Source organism: Macrotis lagotis, chromosome 4, assembly GCF_037893015.1.
Source record: "Macrotis lagotis isolate mMagLag1 chromosome 4, bilby.v1.9.chrom.fasta, whole genome shotgun sequence".
In the NCBI taxonomy this organism is placed as follows: Eukaryota; Metazoa; Chordata; class Mammalia; order Peramelemorphia; family Peramelidae; genus Macrotis; species Macrotis lagotis.
Genome location: NC_133661.1, coordinates 275,374,456 through 275,394,105, shown reverse-complemented (window position 1 = coordinate 275,394,105; position 19,650 = coordinate 275,374,456). Strand labels below are relative to the sequence as shown.

The 19,650-nt window shown below is 38.4% G+C and overlaps 2 protein-coding genes across 6 annotated transcripts in view; both read left to right on the top strand.

The window, feature by feature from the left end:
* The window catches only part of CCDC196 (coiled-coil domain containing 196), a 31,871-nt gene extending 26,622 nt beyond the window's left edge, over positions 1 to 5,249 (top strand). Inside the window, exon 9 of one of the 2 annotated variants that reach the window (XM_074236100.1) lies at positions 4,534 to 5,249. In XM_074236100.1, the coding sequence (XP_074092201.1) occupies positions 4,534 to 4,928 (395 nt within the window). In that variant the 3' untranslated portion in view covers positions 4,929 to 5,249. The remainder of the gene's footprint in view (positions 1 to 4,533) is intronic. The other variant, XM_074236099.1, reaches the window with a different exon arrangement.
* A 115-nt stretch (positions 5,250 to 5,364) lies between these two features.
* Positions 5,365 to 19,650, top strand: part of GPHN (gephyrin) — a 714,820-nt gene continuing 700,534 nt past the window's right edge. For 2 of the 4 annotated variants that reach the window (XM_074236098.1, XM_074236097.1), the window contains exon 1: positions 5,365 to 5,579. In XM_074236098.1, the coding sequence (XP_074092199.1) occupies positions 5,516 to 5,579 (64 nt within the window). In that variant the 5' untranslated portion in view covers positions 5,365 to 5,515. The remainder of the gene's footprint in view (positions 5,580 to 19,650) is intronic. The other 2 variants (XM_074236096.1, XM_074236095.1) reach the window with 2 other exon arrangements.

The following is a 19,650-nucleotide window of genomic DNA, read 5'->3' as shown; positions in this document are numbered from 1 at the left end:
CCTGTCCTCAAGAAGCTTACATTTCATTAGAAATATTACATTCTAATGGGTGATAGATTTATCTTTATGAAAGTATATTTCCTGAAACTTTGACTTCAGAAAACAGAAAAAAACCGCAAACTTTCAATTAAAAGAAAATGTGTACCTATCTTTCCTGTTCTTTGGATAAGGTACCCCACCTTCCAATTCAAGGCATTTTCACTAGCAGTTCTTCAAGTTCCAACTAAAATCCCACTTTCTAGAGGAAACCTTTCTTAGTCTACCTTAATTCCATGCCTTCTCTCTGCTTAATATTTTCAATTCACCCTGTTTATAAACCTGCTTGTACAATTGTTTGCATGTTGCATTAGACTGTGAGCTTCTTGAAAGTAGGGACTGTTTTTTGCCTTTCTTTGTATCCTGAGTACTTAGTACAGTGCCTAGCAAATAGGCACCTCATAAGTGTTTATTGAATGAGTCAATATTATTTAAATGTGATACCCAAAGGGGTCAACTATCAATTACCTTCTTTCTCAACATCCACTACACATTTAAGCAACCAAGTCTTTCCATTTTTATTTATTAAAATGTTCACTTTGACAAAGAAATCAATGAGTTAACAATGATACTTTAAGACTTTAAAAAAAAGTTTGCTGTGTCCTTCCCCTCATGAGTATCTAATGTAATACATGGAGATAGTGGGGCAGAGAAAGCAAAACTGAACTGATGGTTTTCCAACTGAAACTCTGAATATTTTTGTAGGGAGGGAGAAAAAAATCAAACCTAATCAGCATCCCCCATCCTGCCAAATATATGTATAATGCTAATGAAGCAAACTTTATTTAAGGAAAATCTTCCTAACACTTAAAGTTATACAAAAGCAAAATGAGGTGCCTTGGGACATAGTGGGCTCCTTTTTTTTTTTAAGTTTTTGCAAGGCAATGGGGTTAAGTGGCTTGCCCAAGACCACACAGCTAGGTAATTATTAAAGTGTCTGAGGCCGCATTTGAACTCAGGTACTCCAGGTACTCCAGTGCATCCACTGCGCCACCTAGCCAACGCGTGGGCTTCGCCTAACATTAAATCAAATTAAAAGTTAGATGATCAACTTTTTTCTTTATGTATAACATAAAGGATTTTTTTTATGAGTTGGAATAGATGACTGTTACGTTCTCTTCCAACACTGAAATTCTGTAATTTTCCAGTATGTTGCAATAATCTCGAAAATATGTGATTAATGTTTAAAGGTCAAGAAACTAAGAGTACACACATAGAGAGCTCAATTCACTATGAATTACTTGTTTAATGCTTTAAAGTTTTCAAAATTCAAATTTATACTGCTTCTAGGAAAAAACTCAAATCACATATTCTATAGCAAGAATGTTATCTTTCCATTGAAAGACATCACATTTACACACTATAATCTTTTCTCCATTTTAAGTCTTTGTAGCCAATATACATCTAAGGTACCTATCCTTCTGCAGGAGCCTTTTTAAAAGGGAAAGGAAATGTATTCATTCAATTCTAACTCTTTATATAATCTTTTTACTTTCACTTCCAGTTAATTTTCTACATTATGACTTCTATGACTATGATATTTGGGGATAAAATAGGATTCATCTTTCCTCTCACTTCTCAAACACTTTTATTTTTATCTAATACATTTAATTCCCTGAAGTAATTTAGTAGTGATACCAGAATGTACCCTATTGAAGAAATGAGTCTGGTAGAAGGAAGATGTCTGGCACTGGATGACATTTTGCAGATTCATACACTAACACTCAGTCACCATCAGTAAAAGAAAGTCACACTATTATTAAGGGCAATGAATTAATTTTTTCTATATTTTATTTGTTAAAGTTTACTGAATTTTCACAGAGATCACCAGCATAAATAAAACATACAAATCTAAATCCCGTTAATAATCAGTTCTAACACAAATACTTGCTACAAAAACATAATGCTTAAAATGTCAATGACAAAACTTTTAACAGTATTAAAGTTTAACATAAATTTTATATTCTTAATCAGTTTTGCTAGATTTCATCATACATATAGCATTTGATTAAGGACTTTACAAAGAACAATAAAAGTCTATGATCTTAAGATACTGCTAGTTTATAGCAGGTTTATATTAAATGCAATAGGGGTAGCAACTTGTTTCTGCATAGAAACACTGAATGATATGGCTAGAGGGTGACTGGAGATAAACTAATTCATCTTTTTTTTTTTTTTAAACCAATGAAACTAACTGACTTGCCTAAAGTCACAGTTAACTAGTGGGAGGGCTGGGAAACTAACTGACTTGCCTAAAGTCACAGTTAACTAGTGGGAGAGCTGGGATAACAACCCAGGTCTTTTAACTAGCACCTTCTATGTGAGAAATCAAAATTTTTAGTACCGAAAGGGGAGGAAACAACTTGAATATTCTGCTAGGTGTGTATCTCTTTACTGTTTTTACTTGGTTTGAAATATAGAAAATTATTCTCAGAGATTACATCAATAATTGGATGATTCTTTGGTGACAGATAAATTTTGAGTTTATTTTACCCATCCCACATTTTCATTGTGAAAAGCATTTTCATATATACAACAAAAGACTATAGAAATAAATGTTTTATCATCTGATACACTTTTTATGTCCTTGCATCATCTCAAGGGGGTTAAACATTTACCAAAGACTGACCCACTAGGGGCGGCTAGGTGGTGCAGTGGATAAAGCACCGGCCCTGGAGTCAGGAGGACCTGGTTCAAATCCAGTCTCAGACACTTAATGATTACCTAGCTGTGTGGCCTTGGGCAAGCCACTTAACCCCATTGCCTTGCAAAAAAACTTAAAAAAAAAAAAAAAGACTGACCCACTGAGTCTTCTGACTTGAACAATTTTAAAATACTGGCTCTGTTCCATTGGGTTATCTGAGTTCTTACACATTTACAAACAAGTTAAAAGTGTGGGTTATAAGAAGCAGAATTAACTTCAAAGGAACTCTTTAAAAAAACCATTTTTTCCCTTAAATGGTATGTTAGATCCCCCCCACCAACATTAAGATTTTATAATAGAACTGATTTTTTTTTTTAAAAAATCATGTCATTGGAAAGAAAAGTGAAGGACAAAAATGAAATCATCTTTCCCTCTAAACCCTTGTCTATCACTTTAGAGGGAGAGGACATCCTCCTCCCCAGTTACTTGGGACTGAAAACTAGATGTCATCCTCAGTTTCTCAATCTCCCTCTCAACCTCTCCCCACCCCCAAAAATCTGTTGCCAAAGTTTGTTCATTTCACTTTGCAGCTTCTCTCCAATAAATCCCCTTCCCTCTGTTGAAGACACTCATCACCTTATGCCTGGATTACTGCAATAGCCTGTTAAGTTGACTTGCCTGTCTCCTGTCTCCTGTCTCCCCACTCCAGTCTAAAAAAGTGGTTTTCCTAAAGTGCAGGTCTGGCAAAATTACTCCCCCACCCCCATCCCCTTATTGCCTACCAAATGCAAAATATTCAAAGCCCTTCCTTTCATTTCAAGTCTAATTACACTTTACTCTCCAATTCTATGACATTTTCTCTGGTTGTCCCCCAGGTCTGGAATGTTCTCTGTCTACTATTTTTCTTGGCTTTGTCTCAACTAAAATCCCATTTTCTATAATATAGAAAGGCTTTCCCAACCCTTCTAATTCTAGTGTTTTCCTCTCAATTTCCTATTTATCCTATCTATAGTTTGTTTGTACATAATTGTTATCTAATCCATCAGACTGTGAGCTCCTTGAGAGCAGGGACTTTCATTTGCCTCTTTTTTATATCCTCAGTACTAAAAGAGCAGGGAACAGTGATAGAGAATAATAATAAAAAAACCCATAGGTTTACAGAGTATATAGAAAGCACAGGGAAATACAGAGCAGCTGGGTAGGGCAGTGGGTAAGAGTGCTAAACTTAGATTTAGGAATAGCTGAGGTCAAGCACTTGCTGCTTCTCACACTAGTTCTGTGACCCCTATGCTTAAAGTCTCTCAGCCTCAGTTTCTTCCTCTTATCTTACAGGGTAGTCAGAATAAAATGAGCTAGATGTGTGCATTTGCTTTGCAAAATCTCAAGATGCTAGGTAAATGTTAGCTGCTATTATCAAATTCTATCTTTGTGGAACTGTTACAGTGAATTTAAACTGGAATTCTGAAAGTCTATTTCATTAACAATTTTCATCGGAAGGGCCTGGAATTGGGGATCTCTATTTCTTTCATGGGTCATGGAAATCTGGTTATCATCTATAGACCACCTTTCAGGGAAAAAAAAGTTCATAAAAACATAAAATGTATGGGATTATAAAGGAACCAGTTATATGTGAAGTTATGCTATGTGGATCTGTGTCTCGGTCTGCATCTATTTACAAGTATCTACTACATATGAGCGTTGCATCTCTATTTTTCTATAAATAAACTCCTATCCACAGAGTCCAGGTTAAAATTCCCTGTCTTAGAAGCATGCATTTTTTTTCTCTCTAATCAAACATTCCTTTCGGTAAATAGGTTTATTCCTCATTTTTTTTTCTGCATGGGAACCCCAAGGATTGTCCAGAGTGCTCAAGGAGAGAAATGACGCTAAATCACGAATCCGCTTGGATATCCAGGAGTCCCTGCAGAAAGCAGCACTGAAGAAAGCGGGTTTTCTGAGAGGTACCTCGGGCGAGGAGCCTCCGAGCCGCCGGTGCCCGCCGTCCTCGGCCCACCCGCGCACCCTTCACAGCTTCTTCCAGGCTCCCTACAGGTCTCTGCCCCTCCTCTCGGGGAGGGGGCGGCAGTTCTCCAGGGGCGGGGCGCGCAGCCCACCGGAGTCCTCCGCTTCCGTCGCCCAGCAGCGTGCCAGGTGTCCTAGGAGCGCGCCCTGCACCCTCCCGGGCTGCTCCGGGCTGAGACTGCGCTACCCCGACCTCCTCTGGCAAAAGGTGCAGGAAGAGGACTAGGGAGAGAGTTCCGAGGCATCTCCCCCCCCCAAAAAAAAAAAAACCTCTCTGCTCGGCAGAGGATTGCTTTTGTCTGGGGTTCCTTTCGGGCTGACCGTCCCGCGCGCTCCCGAGACTTTCCTACTTCCCCCGCCCCTCCCCCCAGCCCAGCCGGGCCGAGATAGCCGGGCACCCCGCCCCTCCCCCAACCTCTCCGAGTTCCCGCCACCACCCCGGAAACTGCTCCCGGGCTCCGGCTCCCGCGGCCTCCGGCCCGACTTGTTGGGAGTCCTCGCGGCCCGCGCGTGCGCACGGCAGCCGCCCCGCCGCCTCCCCCCCCCCCCCCCCCGCCTTCGACCCCCCAGGCTCCTAGTCACGCGCTCCGACTCCGCCTCCTCGTCCTCTCCCTCACGACCGCCGGGGCCGGGTCGCCCCCGGTCCTCCGCCCTCCCTCCCTCCCCTCCCTCCTCCTCCCTCCCCTCCTCCCTCCTCCGCGCTCGCGCGCTCCCTCGCTCCCTCCCGGCCCCGCGCGCGCTCCCGGCCCCGCGCGCGCTCCGGGCCCCGGGCTTCTCTCGGCTCCTGCCTGTGAGGTGACTGCGCTGGGAAATATGGCGACGGAGGGAATGATCCTCACCAACCACGACCACCAGATCCGCGTCGGGGTCCTCACAGGTAACCGGCAGGCGGGGGATGCGGGGACCCCTCGGCCGCTTCCTCGCCGGAGGCGGCCCCTGTCTGCGGCCCCCGGGAGGGGGGGGGGGCTGCCGGCCGGCCGGCCGCGCTGCGGGGGTCGGGGGATCCCCGGGGGTCTCCTCTCCCCTCCCCCGGGAGCCGGCGTGCGGCGGGCCCGGCGCCGCGGGGCCGGAGTCCCCCGGCCTCTCGGGGCCGGCGCTGCGGGGGAGAGAGCCCGGCGTGGCGGGACCCCGCATTGGGAAGCCCGCGTGCGCCGGCGGAACGGGGGAGACCCAGCCGCTGCCCCCTCGGCGGCCCCGTCGGCCAAACTCCGTGACGACTCCGCCCGCCGCCTCCCGCCCCGCGGCTCCCCCGGGGAGCGGAGGAAGTGCCTCCCCGGAGTCTGCATTCCTGCCCCTTTGACCATCGCCACCCCGCCTCGTCTTTCCCCTTGAGCTTGGCGCTGCAGCGACCGGGGGGTCCCCATCCGACTCTGTCGGCGCTCCAGCCCCCCTCCGGCTCGGGATTCCCCCGGCCCTCGGACGAGCACGCCCCCATCCCCCAGCTGCTGGAAGGTCCGGAGCCTGGTAGAAGGCGCACTTTTCCTCTGGCCCGCGCTTGCCTCCCTCTCCAAGGCGGTGTGTGCTCTGCATGTCTGATTCCGTTGCGTTCTATTTGGGTAATAACCCTCTGTTCAGCGATATGCAGGCAGTTGCTGCAGGACACGACTCCCAGGATAAATAAATAGCAAGCGAATAATTTCTGAAGGGTTTTTGTCGTGCTTTGGGTTCTAGAATTGTTTCTGTGTAACAGAGAGATGGTGAAATGGGTGATAGGACCCATCTTTGATATTTAGCTTAAGAGAAACATAAGCAGACTCTGTATTGAGACTTCGGTAAAATAAATCACTGTGTAGATGGGAATCCTAGTTTCTCTGCCCCCTCCCCTCCCCACTGAATATCCAGATAGGACAAGGCTGAGATGGGTGTTTTATAGGAAGGACTAAAGTCATGACAATTCGTTTTATTTTTAGGTAGAAAAATTTCTTAGATTGCTGGGTGGAAAGTATCGGCTTTTTTTTTTAAATTCAGATTTGCGCTTATTGATTATTTTCATTTTGTGGAAGGAGAGACCCTCCCTCCTGGGAAGGCGATATTGACACTCGGGTCTGTTGAATTTTTCTTATGAAAGCTCCCCGACAGGAAGGTAGTACAAATGAATTTTGTAGTAGGAACCCCCTGTCAGAATATGCGCTGTTCTTTCCTTTTGGTGCTGAAATTGTTAACTCTCGATGACACTCATGGAGGTTTCCGGGAATTAGTGAAGTAACAAAAAATTTGACTAAAAAGTATCTGTGATTGAATATAAACTGGTTCTTCTAGTTATTCTACACGTGACAGCCTGAATTTTAAGCCTTGCAAAAGAACCAGTTTTGGGAGTTAACAATAGAAATTGAAATATTCAGGAAAATTATAGAAGCATTAAATAAAGTAGGCAAAGATGCAGTCTTTACCCTTTAGGGCTCCCAGTCTAAAAACACTGACAGCTGCAAACAGCTGAATAAATTGAATGAGTATAGTTACGGATATTAAGTATACTTTATCGATATTATGTGTAATTTAGCTTGTATTGTGAGAAGAGTATAAATAAAGTCTGATATGTATTTAAAAATATTATTTTTTGACTTGAGAGAAGTAGAGAGATAGAGGATTGATTACAGGCGAATTGCAGAGTTCTACAGATATCTGTCTACAAACTTTTGAAACAGAAGATAAGAATCCATAAATCTTAGTGGAGCAGGCATATGGCATAATCAGACCATTAGGCAGAGAAATAACGTTTACAGTGGAAATATGGAAGAGTTGGAGATGAAAACTTCCAAGATGAAGTTGCCGTAATCTAGGTAAAAGATAATCAGAGACTGAAATAAGATTTTTGGCAGTGGGGTGAACAGAAAGAAGAGTTGCTTTGGAAGAGTTGATAACAAAAAATAATAAAATTTGTCCTTCCCCTCCCCCAAAAAAGCAACATATGGAGACAAAAATTGCTGATATTTCTTTGTAGGAAGGTGAGGCATGGGGAGAAGGAACAATTTTCTTTTTCCTACACACACACACACACACACACACACACACACACACACACACACACACACACACAAATATATAATATATATACACACATACATGCAAACATATATAATGTTTGTATATATATTATATATATATATATGTATATATATATTTACTTGAACCAACTAATTTTTTTCAGTATTGTATGTATTTCTGGAAAAACTATGCAAGAAAATCAGTTGTATGGCTTTGTATCTGAAAGAAATTTATGATAATTTTAATAGCTAAAATTTCTTTCTATTAATCTTTTAAGTAACATTTCATGTCCAGTGAAATTCATTTAATAGGTCTTGCTTCCATAATAATGGTTTTTGATATTCTTTCTTTGTGTTATGAATTTACATACCTACAAAAAGCATTTGTAATAGCTCCTTGTAGTCAACTTCCAATTTAATGTTAAAATTGTTTTGGAATTTTTTTTAAAAGACACTAACTGACTTGATTCTTCTATATCAGTGTTCTTAGCCCGGGGTCTGTGATTTTGATTTTGATTTTTTACTATCTTGAAAACTGTGTTTCAATATGATTGGCTTCCTTTTTTAGTTCTATGTATTTTATTTTATGCATTGAAAATCATTTTTCTGAAAAGCAGTTACATAGGTTTTCCTGAATTGCCAAAGGAGTCTAGGAAATAAAAAAATTTAACTCTTTTTCTATATGTCTTCACATACCTCTTAAAAATTTGGTAGAAAGATAGCATTTGTAAATTTGAGCTTTTCATCAGATAAGACATTTTTGTAATCTTCCCAGCTTTGAATTCAGCAATTTAGTATATGATACATTGAAATGTTCTTAGAATAGTTGTATATAAGGTGATTTCTAAAATATTGGTAGTAGGAAGGTCAATATTTGGCATCAGTACTTCATTTTAGCTTGATCTTTTGAATCATTTAGAAGTTAAATGATTAACTTAGCTATTCTAATAGTTATCCTTAGCTTTGTTTTAATTTTTTTTCTACTTAAGATTATCGACATATTTTAAACAGTAATGTGAGATACAGTGTGTATATAAAAATCAGTTGATCAGGAAAATTTATGTTGAAGGACTTTTGAAAAAAAAGGTTATATAGATTAGAAACATTTTATAGTAACTTTTATGTTGCATTTCCAGAAAGGAAGATTACATATAGTGTTATAAAGTATAATTTCTAAATGTCTCCTTGTTCCTTTCTCATTATGATTATGGTAAATATTGAAGGTAGTCCAATAACTGGTGGTTAATCTGAAAAAATGTCAATTCTCATCATTCTCAAAATTAATGTTGGAGGGACCTTTTTAAAATTTAAAAAATTTTTTGTTTTTATTAAATTTTACAATTTTCCCCACTGGTCTCGCTTCCCTCCCCGCCCCCCCGCCCCCACAGAAGTCAGTCTGATAGTCTTTACATCGTTTCCATGATATACATTGATCAAAATTGAATGTGTTGAGAGAAAAATCATATTCTAAGGGAAAAAATAAAATATAAGAGATAATTACCTAATAAGATAACTTTAAAAAAAATTAAAGGTAATAGTCTTTGATCTTTGTTTAAAACTCCACGATTCTTTCTTTGAATACAGATGCTATTCTTCATCACAGATACCCTAAAATTTTCCCTGATTGTTGCACAGATGAATTAAGCAACCCCACGTTGTGTTACAGCATACGTTATTCTTCTGGTTCTGCTCATCTCGCTCAGCATCCATTCATGTAAATTCTTCCAGGCTTCTCTGAATTCCCATCCTGGAGGGATCTTATTAAAAAAAATATCAAGGGGGTGGCTAGGTAGCATAGTGGATAAAGCACTGGCCTTGGAGTCAGGAGTACCTGGGTTCAAATCCGGTCTCAGACACTTAATAATTACCTAGTTGTGTGGCCTTGGGAAAGCCACTTAACCCCATTTGCCTTGCAAAAAACCTAAAAAAAAAATATCAAGACAGAAAGCCATTTCTCCATTGCAAAAAAGTAGTTACCCAAAACTAACTTAAGTATTTACTATGTTCCATGTACTTATAAAAAATATTTCATATTAAAGTGTGAAATCAAAGAATTAACTTGGTAGTTATCATTAATATCATAATTTATTATCTATATTAGTTATTTGTCAAAATTAACAAGTTCAAGGTGCATTAGAACCAGTTATATATATTGGGACTAAAAGTTATCAAGAAAGTACCTTTTGAAAAATGTGACATTTTAGGGAGGGGAGTTGTTTTAAGTAATCAGCAATTTTTTGCTTATTATTATATTCATATACTAAGATAAGCTGATGGGATGTTTTAATGAAAATGTTGAATAGGGCAGATTTGTTTTCATTATTTATCTTGAGTACCCTAAATGCCACATATATTTTCTGAAAATTAGATTTACTGATACGTTGTAAGTATTCATAACCTTTTACATTCTTAATCATAAACTTTTGAGATTTTGTACTTTTTGAGGTGAAGACTTTTCCTCATTTCATATTTGTATCTTCAGGATTTTGTATTGTACTCTCTGCCTGGTGGGTTATTTGTTGAAATATAGAGAAATTTGTTGAAATTTCTCATTTTGAGCATGACAATAATGGAGGAGTAAATAGATAAGCAAATCACTTACTACTGAGGCAGAAACCAGAAACAGCTTGCTCAGTCAAGTTAATTCTTATAAGCAACATAAAAGTTGTAGATATATAAAATACAAAAGATATTTTAACGATCATATATTCTGATCCCCCCCCCTTTCTTTTTCAAGTGACAAAACTCAGGTCCAGAAAAATTTGATTTGCCCAAGGTCACAGAGTTAGGATTCAAACATTTGTGTAAATGCTATTTAGTGCACTTTCTTTTTTTTTTTGCCATATTGACCCATGATTGTAGCTATATTTTAGTATTAAATGATCATTAATCTAATTTGACCTCTGTTTAAGCAAGACTGTTTCTAAGACTAATTTGTGGGTTGGCTGTGGGTTGCTCCTCCTCATTTTACCTTGAAAGTACAAAGAGGATTAAATAAGTGAAAAGTGGAAGTTTTATTAAAAAACAATTCCCCCTGTAAATCACTGGCAACACTAGAATGACATATTAATAATTAGTTAATTTGGGGTGGCTAGGTGGTTCAGTGGATAAATCACCGACCCTGGAGTCAGGAGCACCTGGGTTCAAATCCGGTCTCAGACACTTAATAATTACCTATCTGTGTGGCCTTGGGCAAGCCCATTTGCCTTGCAAAAACCTAAAAATAATAATAATAATAATAATTAGTTAATTTAACTGGGAGGTGATTTGCTTTTCTATTTTGGGGGAGAAGACATTCTATTCTAGACCTTATTTTCACAGCACAAATTTAGAGTCTAAAAATTATTATTAATAGCACCTAAACTTTTGAGGACAAGATTTGTTTTCTTTTGGTCTTTGCATCTCTAGTAACTTGCACAGTATCTGACCTAAATAAATATTTGTTGACTGATTTTCAGTTATTGTTGTCAACTTTCAAGTGGATCATTTTTCAAATTATGTTAAGAGCACACAATAAAAACCCATTCTGTGTTATTTCAATGCTTTTAAAAGTTAAAATTACAAGTGATGATAACATGTACATGAAAGCATATTAGTTGAAGTATATGTGTGTGTGTGTATGTATATCTTTAAATATTTGCTTTTGATTCAGATAATGCGAGTTCCCCAATGTGACAGAAACTGCCTCTGAAAATATAATTTGATATTGTCTTGGCTCAGACATGAGCAATTAATATCTCTTCAATTATTAGAATTGTCTTTTGCCTATAAAGTGTTTTGTAGCTGTATTTATATAGTTCCAAGTTTCTAAATACTTTATATATTCTATTGAATTTCAAATGAAATTTCTTTCTCTGCTTTTACTAGCGGATTTCATTAGTAATATACAGAGAAATCAATGATTTATGCACAATGATGCACAATGAATAGAATTCAGCACTTGGGGCAGCAAGAATTCAAGAGAAATTCTGCTTCAAAAATCAGTTAGCTGTGTGATCCTGGGCAAGTTACTTAACTTCCCTGTGACTCAGTTTTCTCATTTGCAAAATGGAAATAATAGCTGTGGATCAGAATCAAATGATTTAACATATGTACAGTTCTTTGCAAACCTTAAAAGACGTATATGAATGCTAACTATTATTATTATCACACTACTTTGCTGAAGTTATTATTTCAATTAGACTTTTTACATTGATTCTCTAGGTGATTTCTAAACAGACCTATGAAAAGAAATACTTTTGTTAACTCTGCCTGTTATTATTCCTTTAATATCTTTTTCTTCTCTTATTTATATGACTATAATTTCTAGAGCAAAATGTACTATTGATAATGGAAATCTTTGTTTTGCCCTTTGTCTAAGTGGACAGGTCTCTTTAACATTTTTCCATTCCATATAATTCTGGCTCTAGGTTTCAGAGAGGTATGGTTTATCATATTTAGGAAAAATCCATTTTCCTTTACTTTGGATGACTTTTTAAAAAAGAAATGAGTTTTTTTATTCAAATATATTAAAAATTAAATTAAATAAAATTCAAAAACTTTTATCTGTTGATGTCATATTTTATTAAAGTATATTATATTTATTGTTTTGCTAAGGTTGAACCAAACCTATAGTTCTGGCATAAGTCTAATCTGTGGTCATACTTTGAGATATGTCATAGTGGTTCAGCAAGATTTGGTAAGATTTGATATGGGACTGGGGGGTGGTGATGGAGATGCAAGATTCTCACATAATGAGGTTCCAAACTGGGTGACTAAGAGATTGACTAATGGTTCCTCTAACAATAGGGAAATTTAGATTAAAAAATGGTTTTAGGAAAGGAGATAATCGGTTTTGTCCTGAACATATTGAATTTGAGATATGCTTGTGGGACATCTGGAAGATATTAGAAAAGAATTTAAGACTGGCTTTTTAGTTTGTATAATAATTGGATAATTGAATCCATATTCAGTTACTAAGCTTTGGTTCAAGACAGAACCCTGTTTGATATCTAAGCTAAAAGGATCAGGAAATGGGATTATTATCCTCCAAAAAATACTGAGATGGAATGGTCAAATAAATAGGAAAATCAGGAAAGAGTAGAGTGACAGAAGCCAAAGGAGGAGAGAGTATCTAGGAGAAGAAGGTGATCAGCATTGCTGAAAGCTTATAAAGAGGTTAAGGAAGGAAAAAGTCTGAGATAAAGGCATTACATTTTGTAATTTAAAAAACTCATAATTCTGGGGAGAACAAATTAAAGTGAAAAAGTGGAAGGAGAAAAGGTTCTCAATGATTTTTTCTAGGAATTTGTCAGAGAAAGGAGAACTGTAGATGTAGCTTAAGGGGATGACAAGACATTTTAAAAGTATGGGATAGACCTGAACATGTATTTTTAGATAGTGGAAAAGTAGCCGGAGAGAAGCTGAAGGTGAGAGAGCAGTGAGTTTCAAGGGAGATGAGATGGCATTGAATACTTTCACCTTCATAAGTCTTCTGAATTAGCCATTTCTTTTTAAGAAATAAAAAACAAGAGGAGAGAATGGAGATGTGTGATTCAGAGGGTATTCTCAGAGAAGAGAGAGCTCATAATAGATGGTCTTGATTTTCTTAGCAAAAGATAATCCAAATGTTCAAGAGAGTCAAGTAAAATCAACAAATATTTCTCAAGTGCTTAGTTCTGTATCAAGTACTGAATATGTGATGAGAGGCAAAAAATTTTCTGCTCTCAAGGAGCTCACAGTTCAATGGAGGAGATAAAACATGCAAATAACTGTATACAGCTGAGCTATATACAAAGTAAATTGGATATAATTTCAGAGAGAGACTGCACTAAGCTTAAAGATGGCCAGAATGGCTTCTTTTTAAATTTTTTATTTCTTGCAAGACAATGAGGTTAAGTGACTTGCCAAGGTCACTCAGCTAGGTAATTATTAAGTATCTGAGGTTGGATTTGAACTCAGATCCTCCTGATTCTAGGGCTGATGCTTTATCCATTGCACCAGCTAACTGTCTTATTGAAGAAATTGGGTTTTTAGCTGAAAATGAAAGATAGCCAGTAGGAAGAGAGGGAATTCCAAGCATGGGGACAGCCAACGAAAATACCTGGAGTTGGGAGATGGAATATCTTATCTGAGGAACAACAAGAAAGCCAGTATCACCTGAAGTAGAAAGTAGTGAGGTGTAAATAAGTAGATTAGTAGGGCAAGAAGGGGCTAGATTTTAAAGGACTTTAAAAAGTAAAGGAGGAAATGGTTGGTCATCCTTCGTTCCCCCATGACAGAAGCCAAGTCCAAGGCCTTGAAGGCCCAGAAGGCAGTGTTAAAGTGTGTCCATAGCTACAAAAAGATCAGAACCTTCCCCTCCTTCTGGCAACCCAAGACACTAAGACTTTGACGAAAGTCTAAATGCCCTTGGAAAGATGTCCCTTGGAGATCACTATGCCATCTTTAAATTAGCCTTGACCACTGACTCTGCTATGAAAAAGGTTGAGGATAACAACACTCTAGTCTTCATTGTGGATGTCATGGCCAACAAGCATCAGATCAGACAGGCAGTAAAGAAGCTATGTGACATAGATGTGGTGAAGGTCAACACAGTGATCCAGCCTGATGGAGAGAAGGCCTGTCTTGGGGAGGGCAATCGCTTCCTTCTTCACCTTTGGTGCTATCTTGGGGGAATCTCAATTTAACTTTTTAACAATACCTTTTCCTTTTTAGAAATCTACAGTCTGTGTGGACATTAAAAGTATATTATGTTGCTTATAGTCAGCACCTTAAATTGGAATTAGTTACAATAAATTTTGACTGGGTTCAGTGATCTCTAAGAATATAACTTTGTTTTCTTTTCTGAACTCCCAGTCATGCAGGTTCAGCTCTCTCATCTTCAGTTCTTCATTCTCACTCGCTCTACATATCTTAATCTTTGCCATTGTCATTTCTTTGCCTTGTCATGCCTAGCTTTATAACTCTTAAAGGTTCCTTTCTTTTCACTTATGTAGCCATCATCCTAGTTTTGAAACTCCTCTTCCCCCTCTAATCCATTTTCTATTCAGTTGCCAAATGTTTTATCTGAATCACAAGTTTGAGCATAACATATTTCCCATTGCCAATTTTTAAACAAACAAACAAACAAACCCTGGTGGTTCCCAGTTAGCTTTATGATTAGTCTTCTTTTGATATTTAAAGTTTTACTTAATTGGTCCTTTTCTAGGTTTCTTTACTGCTCTGTATGAGCTTTGTGATCTAGCTTTGCTGTTTTACTTGATGATACTTCATTCCTTATCTTAGCTCCATGGTTTTGTACTTTCTGTTCCCTATGCTTGGAATACACTCTCTCTCTCTCTCTCTCTCTCTCTCTCTCTCTCTTCCCATGTCTGCCTCATAAGTTTCTCAAGACTCCTATCAACTCCCACCTCTTGCAGGAGGTCTTTCCTAGTTCTCAGAGTTGCTAGTGCTTTTTTGGATTTCAAAATCACAGCTATACTATTTTCTCATCCTAGAATTTTCCTTAGCTCCTGAGACCTCTTTGTCTTAGACATCCTATCATACCTGAGTATGTTTACCCTGAATATTCCTCAGCATTTGATGAAGGGGTCTCCATTGGCTTCCTATTATTCCCCTCTGGACTCTGTTCCTGACTTTTTCTGGGTTGTAAAATTATGCTCCCTTTTCCCCTATGTTTTTCAGTTCTCTTTTTCTGTTCCCTTTTTAGAATGTAAGCTACTTAAGGGCAAGGAATTTCTTTCTTTTTTTGCTTGTATTTATCAGATTGACTGAAATTCCAGTGTTAGTTGGTAGTGTGGTCATATCCTTTTGTTATAAAAAAATTTTAGAATATTTTGATTTATTCCAGATAATGGGATATATTTTCTATGGAATAGTCTTGATCAATATCTTTATTATCTGGTCCAAAAAGTACTGGATAATCCTTTCATAGATTGTAAAATAATGTGCCTTTCATTAGATTATTGAAATATTTTAGTTATTTGGGATCCATTTAGTCACTATAGCAGTACATGGCATAGTTCCAACTTTGATCATTACTTCAATGAATCTGTTGAGTATGGATAGGACAAAGCCATAATTGATTAGTAATGAATTTGTGCTACTTGTTTTTTGATTGTGGAACAACCTTATCTGAGATACTCCTTCCATTTTGGGTTCTGCTGCTTTTCTTAATATTTCAGTTTCTGCAACCCCAAAGTTACATTCTCTTCATGAGTATACTCAATCAATGTATAACTGTTGACACCGAAGTTATAATCAAAAGAAGTTAATTATGTCCTTTTAATAGACTTCCAGTAATGTTACTTGTGTAACCTCTCTTTTTTGGCTATCATTTTCTCTCTCTCTCTCTCTCTCTCTCTCTCTCTCTCTCTCTCTCTCTCTCTCCTTTTTTTTTTTGCAAGGCAGTGGGATTAAGTGATTTGGCCAAGGTCACATAGTAAGTATCAAGTGTCTGAGACTGGATTTGAACTTAAGTCTTACTCCAGGACCCATGCCCTTACCACTGTGCCACCTAACATCCCTCTTTGGACATCATTCTTGTGTCATTCTCTTTGCTGTGGAATGAGTTTTTGGTCCATTTCTTTACACATCTGTAATTTTTCTTGGAAGACAGTTTTTTGGACCATGAATGAGAAAATGTCTTAGTGTTGTTTGGAATTGAGTCTTTACAATATTGCCTATCTCATGGTCTCTTTTCATAGTGCTTGAATGATTTCATGTGGTTTATAAGGCTTAATGATTGTTTCAGTGCCTTAACAATAAAACAATAACTATTGCTGTTGCTGTTATTCACTAGAACTGTAGGACAACTTGAATCTTTTTTACATTTACATATTCTTAGATTTCTTCTTTCTAGACCTCAGAACTATTTAAACACAGTGTCTTAGACACAACTGGTAGAATGAGTGGAGAGAGCACTGGGTCTAGAATCAGGAAAACTTAAGTTCAAATGTGGCTTCAAATATTTATTACTTGTAAGTTTGCCTCAGTTTCCTCAACTGTAAAATGGGAATAATATTAAGTACCTGCCTTTCAGGTCTTATTGTGAAGATCAGCTAAGGTAATATTTGTAAGATAATCTCAGCACAGGACCTGGCGTATTATAGGCATTATATAAATGCTTCTTTCTTCCCTCTTTGATTCCCCATTAAGGTTTCCTATCAAACATTTCCATTTTGTCCTCTGTCAGAAGCCTGCCAGCCCTATAGAACTTAAATTGTTGTTGATGCCAAAGTGTTTGAAAGGTTGTTTGAGCTAAAAGAAGAAAATTTTTCTAGTGATAATACAGCAAGTTCATTTTATAGCAAAAAATCTACCACATATACTTACTGGATTTTATTGGAAAACTGAATATGATAAGTAAATGAATGCCAAGGCTTTAAATTCATACTTTGTTGCAGAAAGATAAAATGATTGCATTAATGTATATATATTTATTTTAAAGATGTTGGTATCATCTTTCCAGTTACTCACATCCTCACATCCTTAAACTTAGGGTTAACTTTGTCTCCTCACTTTCATTTTCCCTCATCTTATATATTCTTTCCTTGACAAATCACGTTGGTTTTGCCTCCAGCACATTTCCCACATCTAGTTCAAGCCCTTGTCACTTCTCTCCCAGGCAAAAGCCTCTTTTTTTGGTCTTCATACCCCAAAGCTTTTCTCCAATCTATCTTCTTTTTTTTATTGCTAGTGCTATTCTTAAAGGACAGGTCTGACCATGTCATTTCCCTCTTCAACAAATTCCATTCATTCCCCATAACCTTTAGGGTCTTTAGGATCAAATTAAATTTTCTATTTGACTATTAAAATCCTTTTCAGTAGGAATTCTTAGCCTTTTTTTTATTGTGGACCTCTTTGATAGTTTTTTTAAGTTAAAAATATGTAATCTTATTTTTTATTCTCATTTTGTACAAATTTTTTTTATACATTAATAAAATATTCTTGTTTAAGAGTAAACAAAATACCCCCTCCCCCTCATGAATATAGACTTGCTTGAGTGATTAAGTAAAGGGGAGAGAAAAAAAATTAAAATAAAAAAAATAATAGTAGTAATTGCAGGTATGGCCAGGTGGCGCAATGGACGAAGCACCAGCCCTGGAGCCACAAGCACCTGAGCCCACATCCAGCCCCGCAGACCCAGCAATCACCCAGCTGTTTGACATGCAAGCCACCCGATCCCCACTGCCCTGCAAAAACCAAAAAGAAGAAAAAAAAAGACTCAAAATAAAATAAAGTAGTAATAATAGTAGGGGTGGCTGGGTAGCAGACAGAGCATTGGCCCTTGAGCCAGGAGCACCCGGGTCCAAATCCGGCCCCAGACACTCAAAGATCACCCTGCCATGTGGCCCCAGGCAGGCCACCCAACCCCATTTGCCCTGCACCCCTCCCCCAAATAATAATAATAATAATAATAATAAAAAATGTGCTTCGGTCTTTGTTCCAACATCAACAACTCTGTCATAGGTGGATCATATTCTTTATGATAAGTCCATCACAAAAGTTACTTCCATATTTTTCCAACGTTGCCATTGCTGATCGCAACTCCCTCCTTTCCTATTTCTCCACTACCATGTACTATATTTTCTCTCTCCTTTCACTCTGACTCTGCTGTAGGGTAGCTGAGTGGTGCAGCAGACAGATCCCTGGTCCTGGGGCCAAGAAGCCCTGGGCCCCCACACCACCCCTTAGGCCCAGAATCCACCTGGCCCCATGGTCCTGGACAGGCCTTCCAATCCCAGCTCCTTGCAAGAAGTAAAAAAGAAAATGTGTTATATCTGACCACTCTCCCCCCATGGTCCATCCTCTCCTCCTTTATTCACATCCTCACCCCTTCCCCCTGCTCCCCCCTCCTTCTTACTCCAGATGCCTATACCCCATTGAGTATATATGCTGTTTCCTCTCCTAGCCACCTCTGATGAGAGCAAAGGTTCTCTCATTCCCCCTTGCCTCCCCCCTTCCATCTCATTGCAATAGTTCATTGTAATAAAAAAAAATCTTATGTGAAATATCTTGGACTATTCCCCCTCTCCTTTTTCTTTCTCCCATTACATTTCCCTTTTTTTTTTCTATTGACTCCATTTTTACACCATATTTTATCTTCGAATTCAGCTTTCTCCTGTGCTTCAACTATAAAAGCTCCCTCTACCTGCTCTATTAACTGAGAAGGTTCATATGAGTATTATCAGTGTCATTTTTCTATGCAGGAATACATGCAGTTCATCATCATTAAGTCCCTCATATTTTCCCCCTCTCCTCCAATCTCCATGTTTCACCTGAGTCCTGTATCTGAAGATCAAACCTTCTGTTCAGCCTCTGGCCATTCCAAAAGGAACATTTGAAATTCCCCTGGTTCATTAAAAGTCCATCTTTTTCCCTGGAAGAGGACATTCAGCCTTGCTGGGTAGTTCATTCTTGACTGCATTCTAATCTCTTTTGCCTTCCGGTATATTGTATTCCAAGCCCTGCGAGCTTCCAATGTAGTTGCTGCTAAGTCCTGTGTGATCCTGACTGCAGCTCCACGATATTCAAACTGTGTTCTTCTGGCTGCTTGTAATATTTTCTCTTTGACTCAGGAGTTCTGGAACTTGGCTATAATATTCCTAGGGGTTGGTTTTTTGGGATCTCTTTCTCGGGGGGATCGGTGGATTCTCTCCATTTTTATTTTTCCCTCTGCTTGTAGAATATCAGGGCAATTTTCCTGTAGTTATTCTTTGAAAAATGATGTCAAGGCTCTTTTCCTGATCATGACTTTCAGCTATTCCAATAATTTTTAAATTATCTTTCCTAAGTCTATTTTCCATATCAGTTGTTTTTTCAATGAGATATTTCACATTTTCTTCTAATTTTTCATTTTTTTGGTTTTGTAGTATTGATTCCTGGTTTCTGGTAAATTCATCAATCTCCCTGAATTCTATTCTTTGTCTGAAGGATTTGTTCTCCTCAGAGAGTTTTCTTATCTCTTTTTCCATCTGGCCA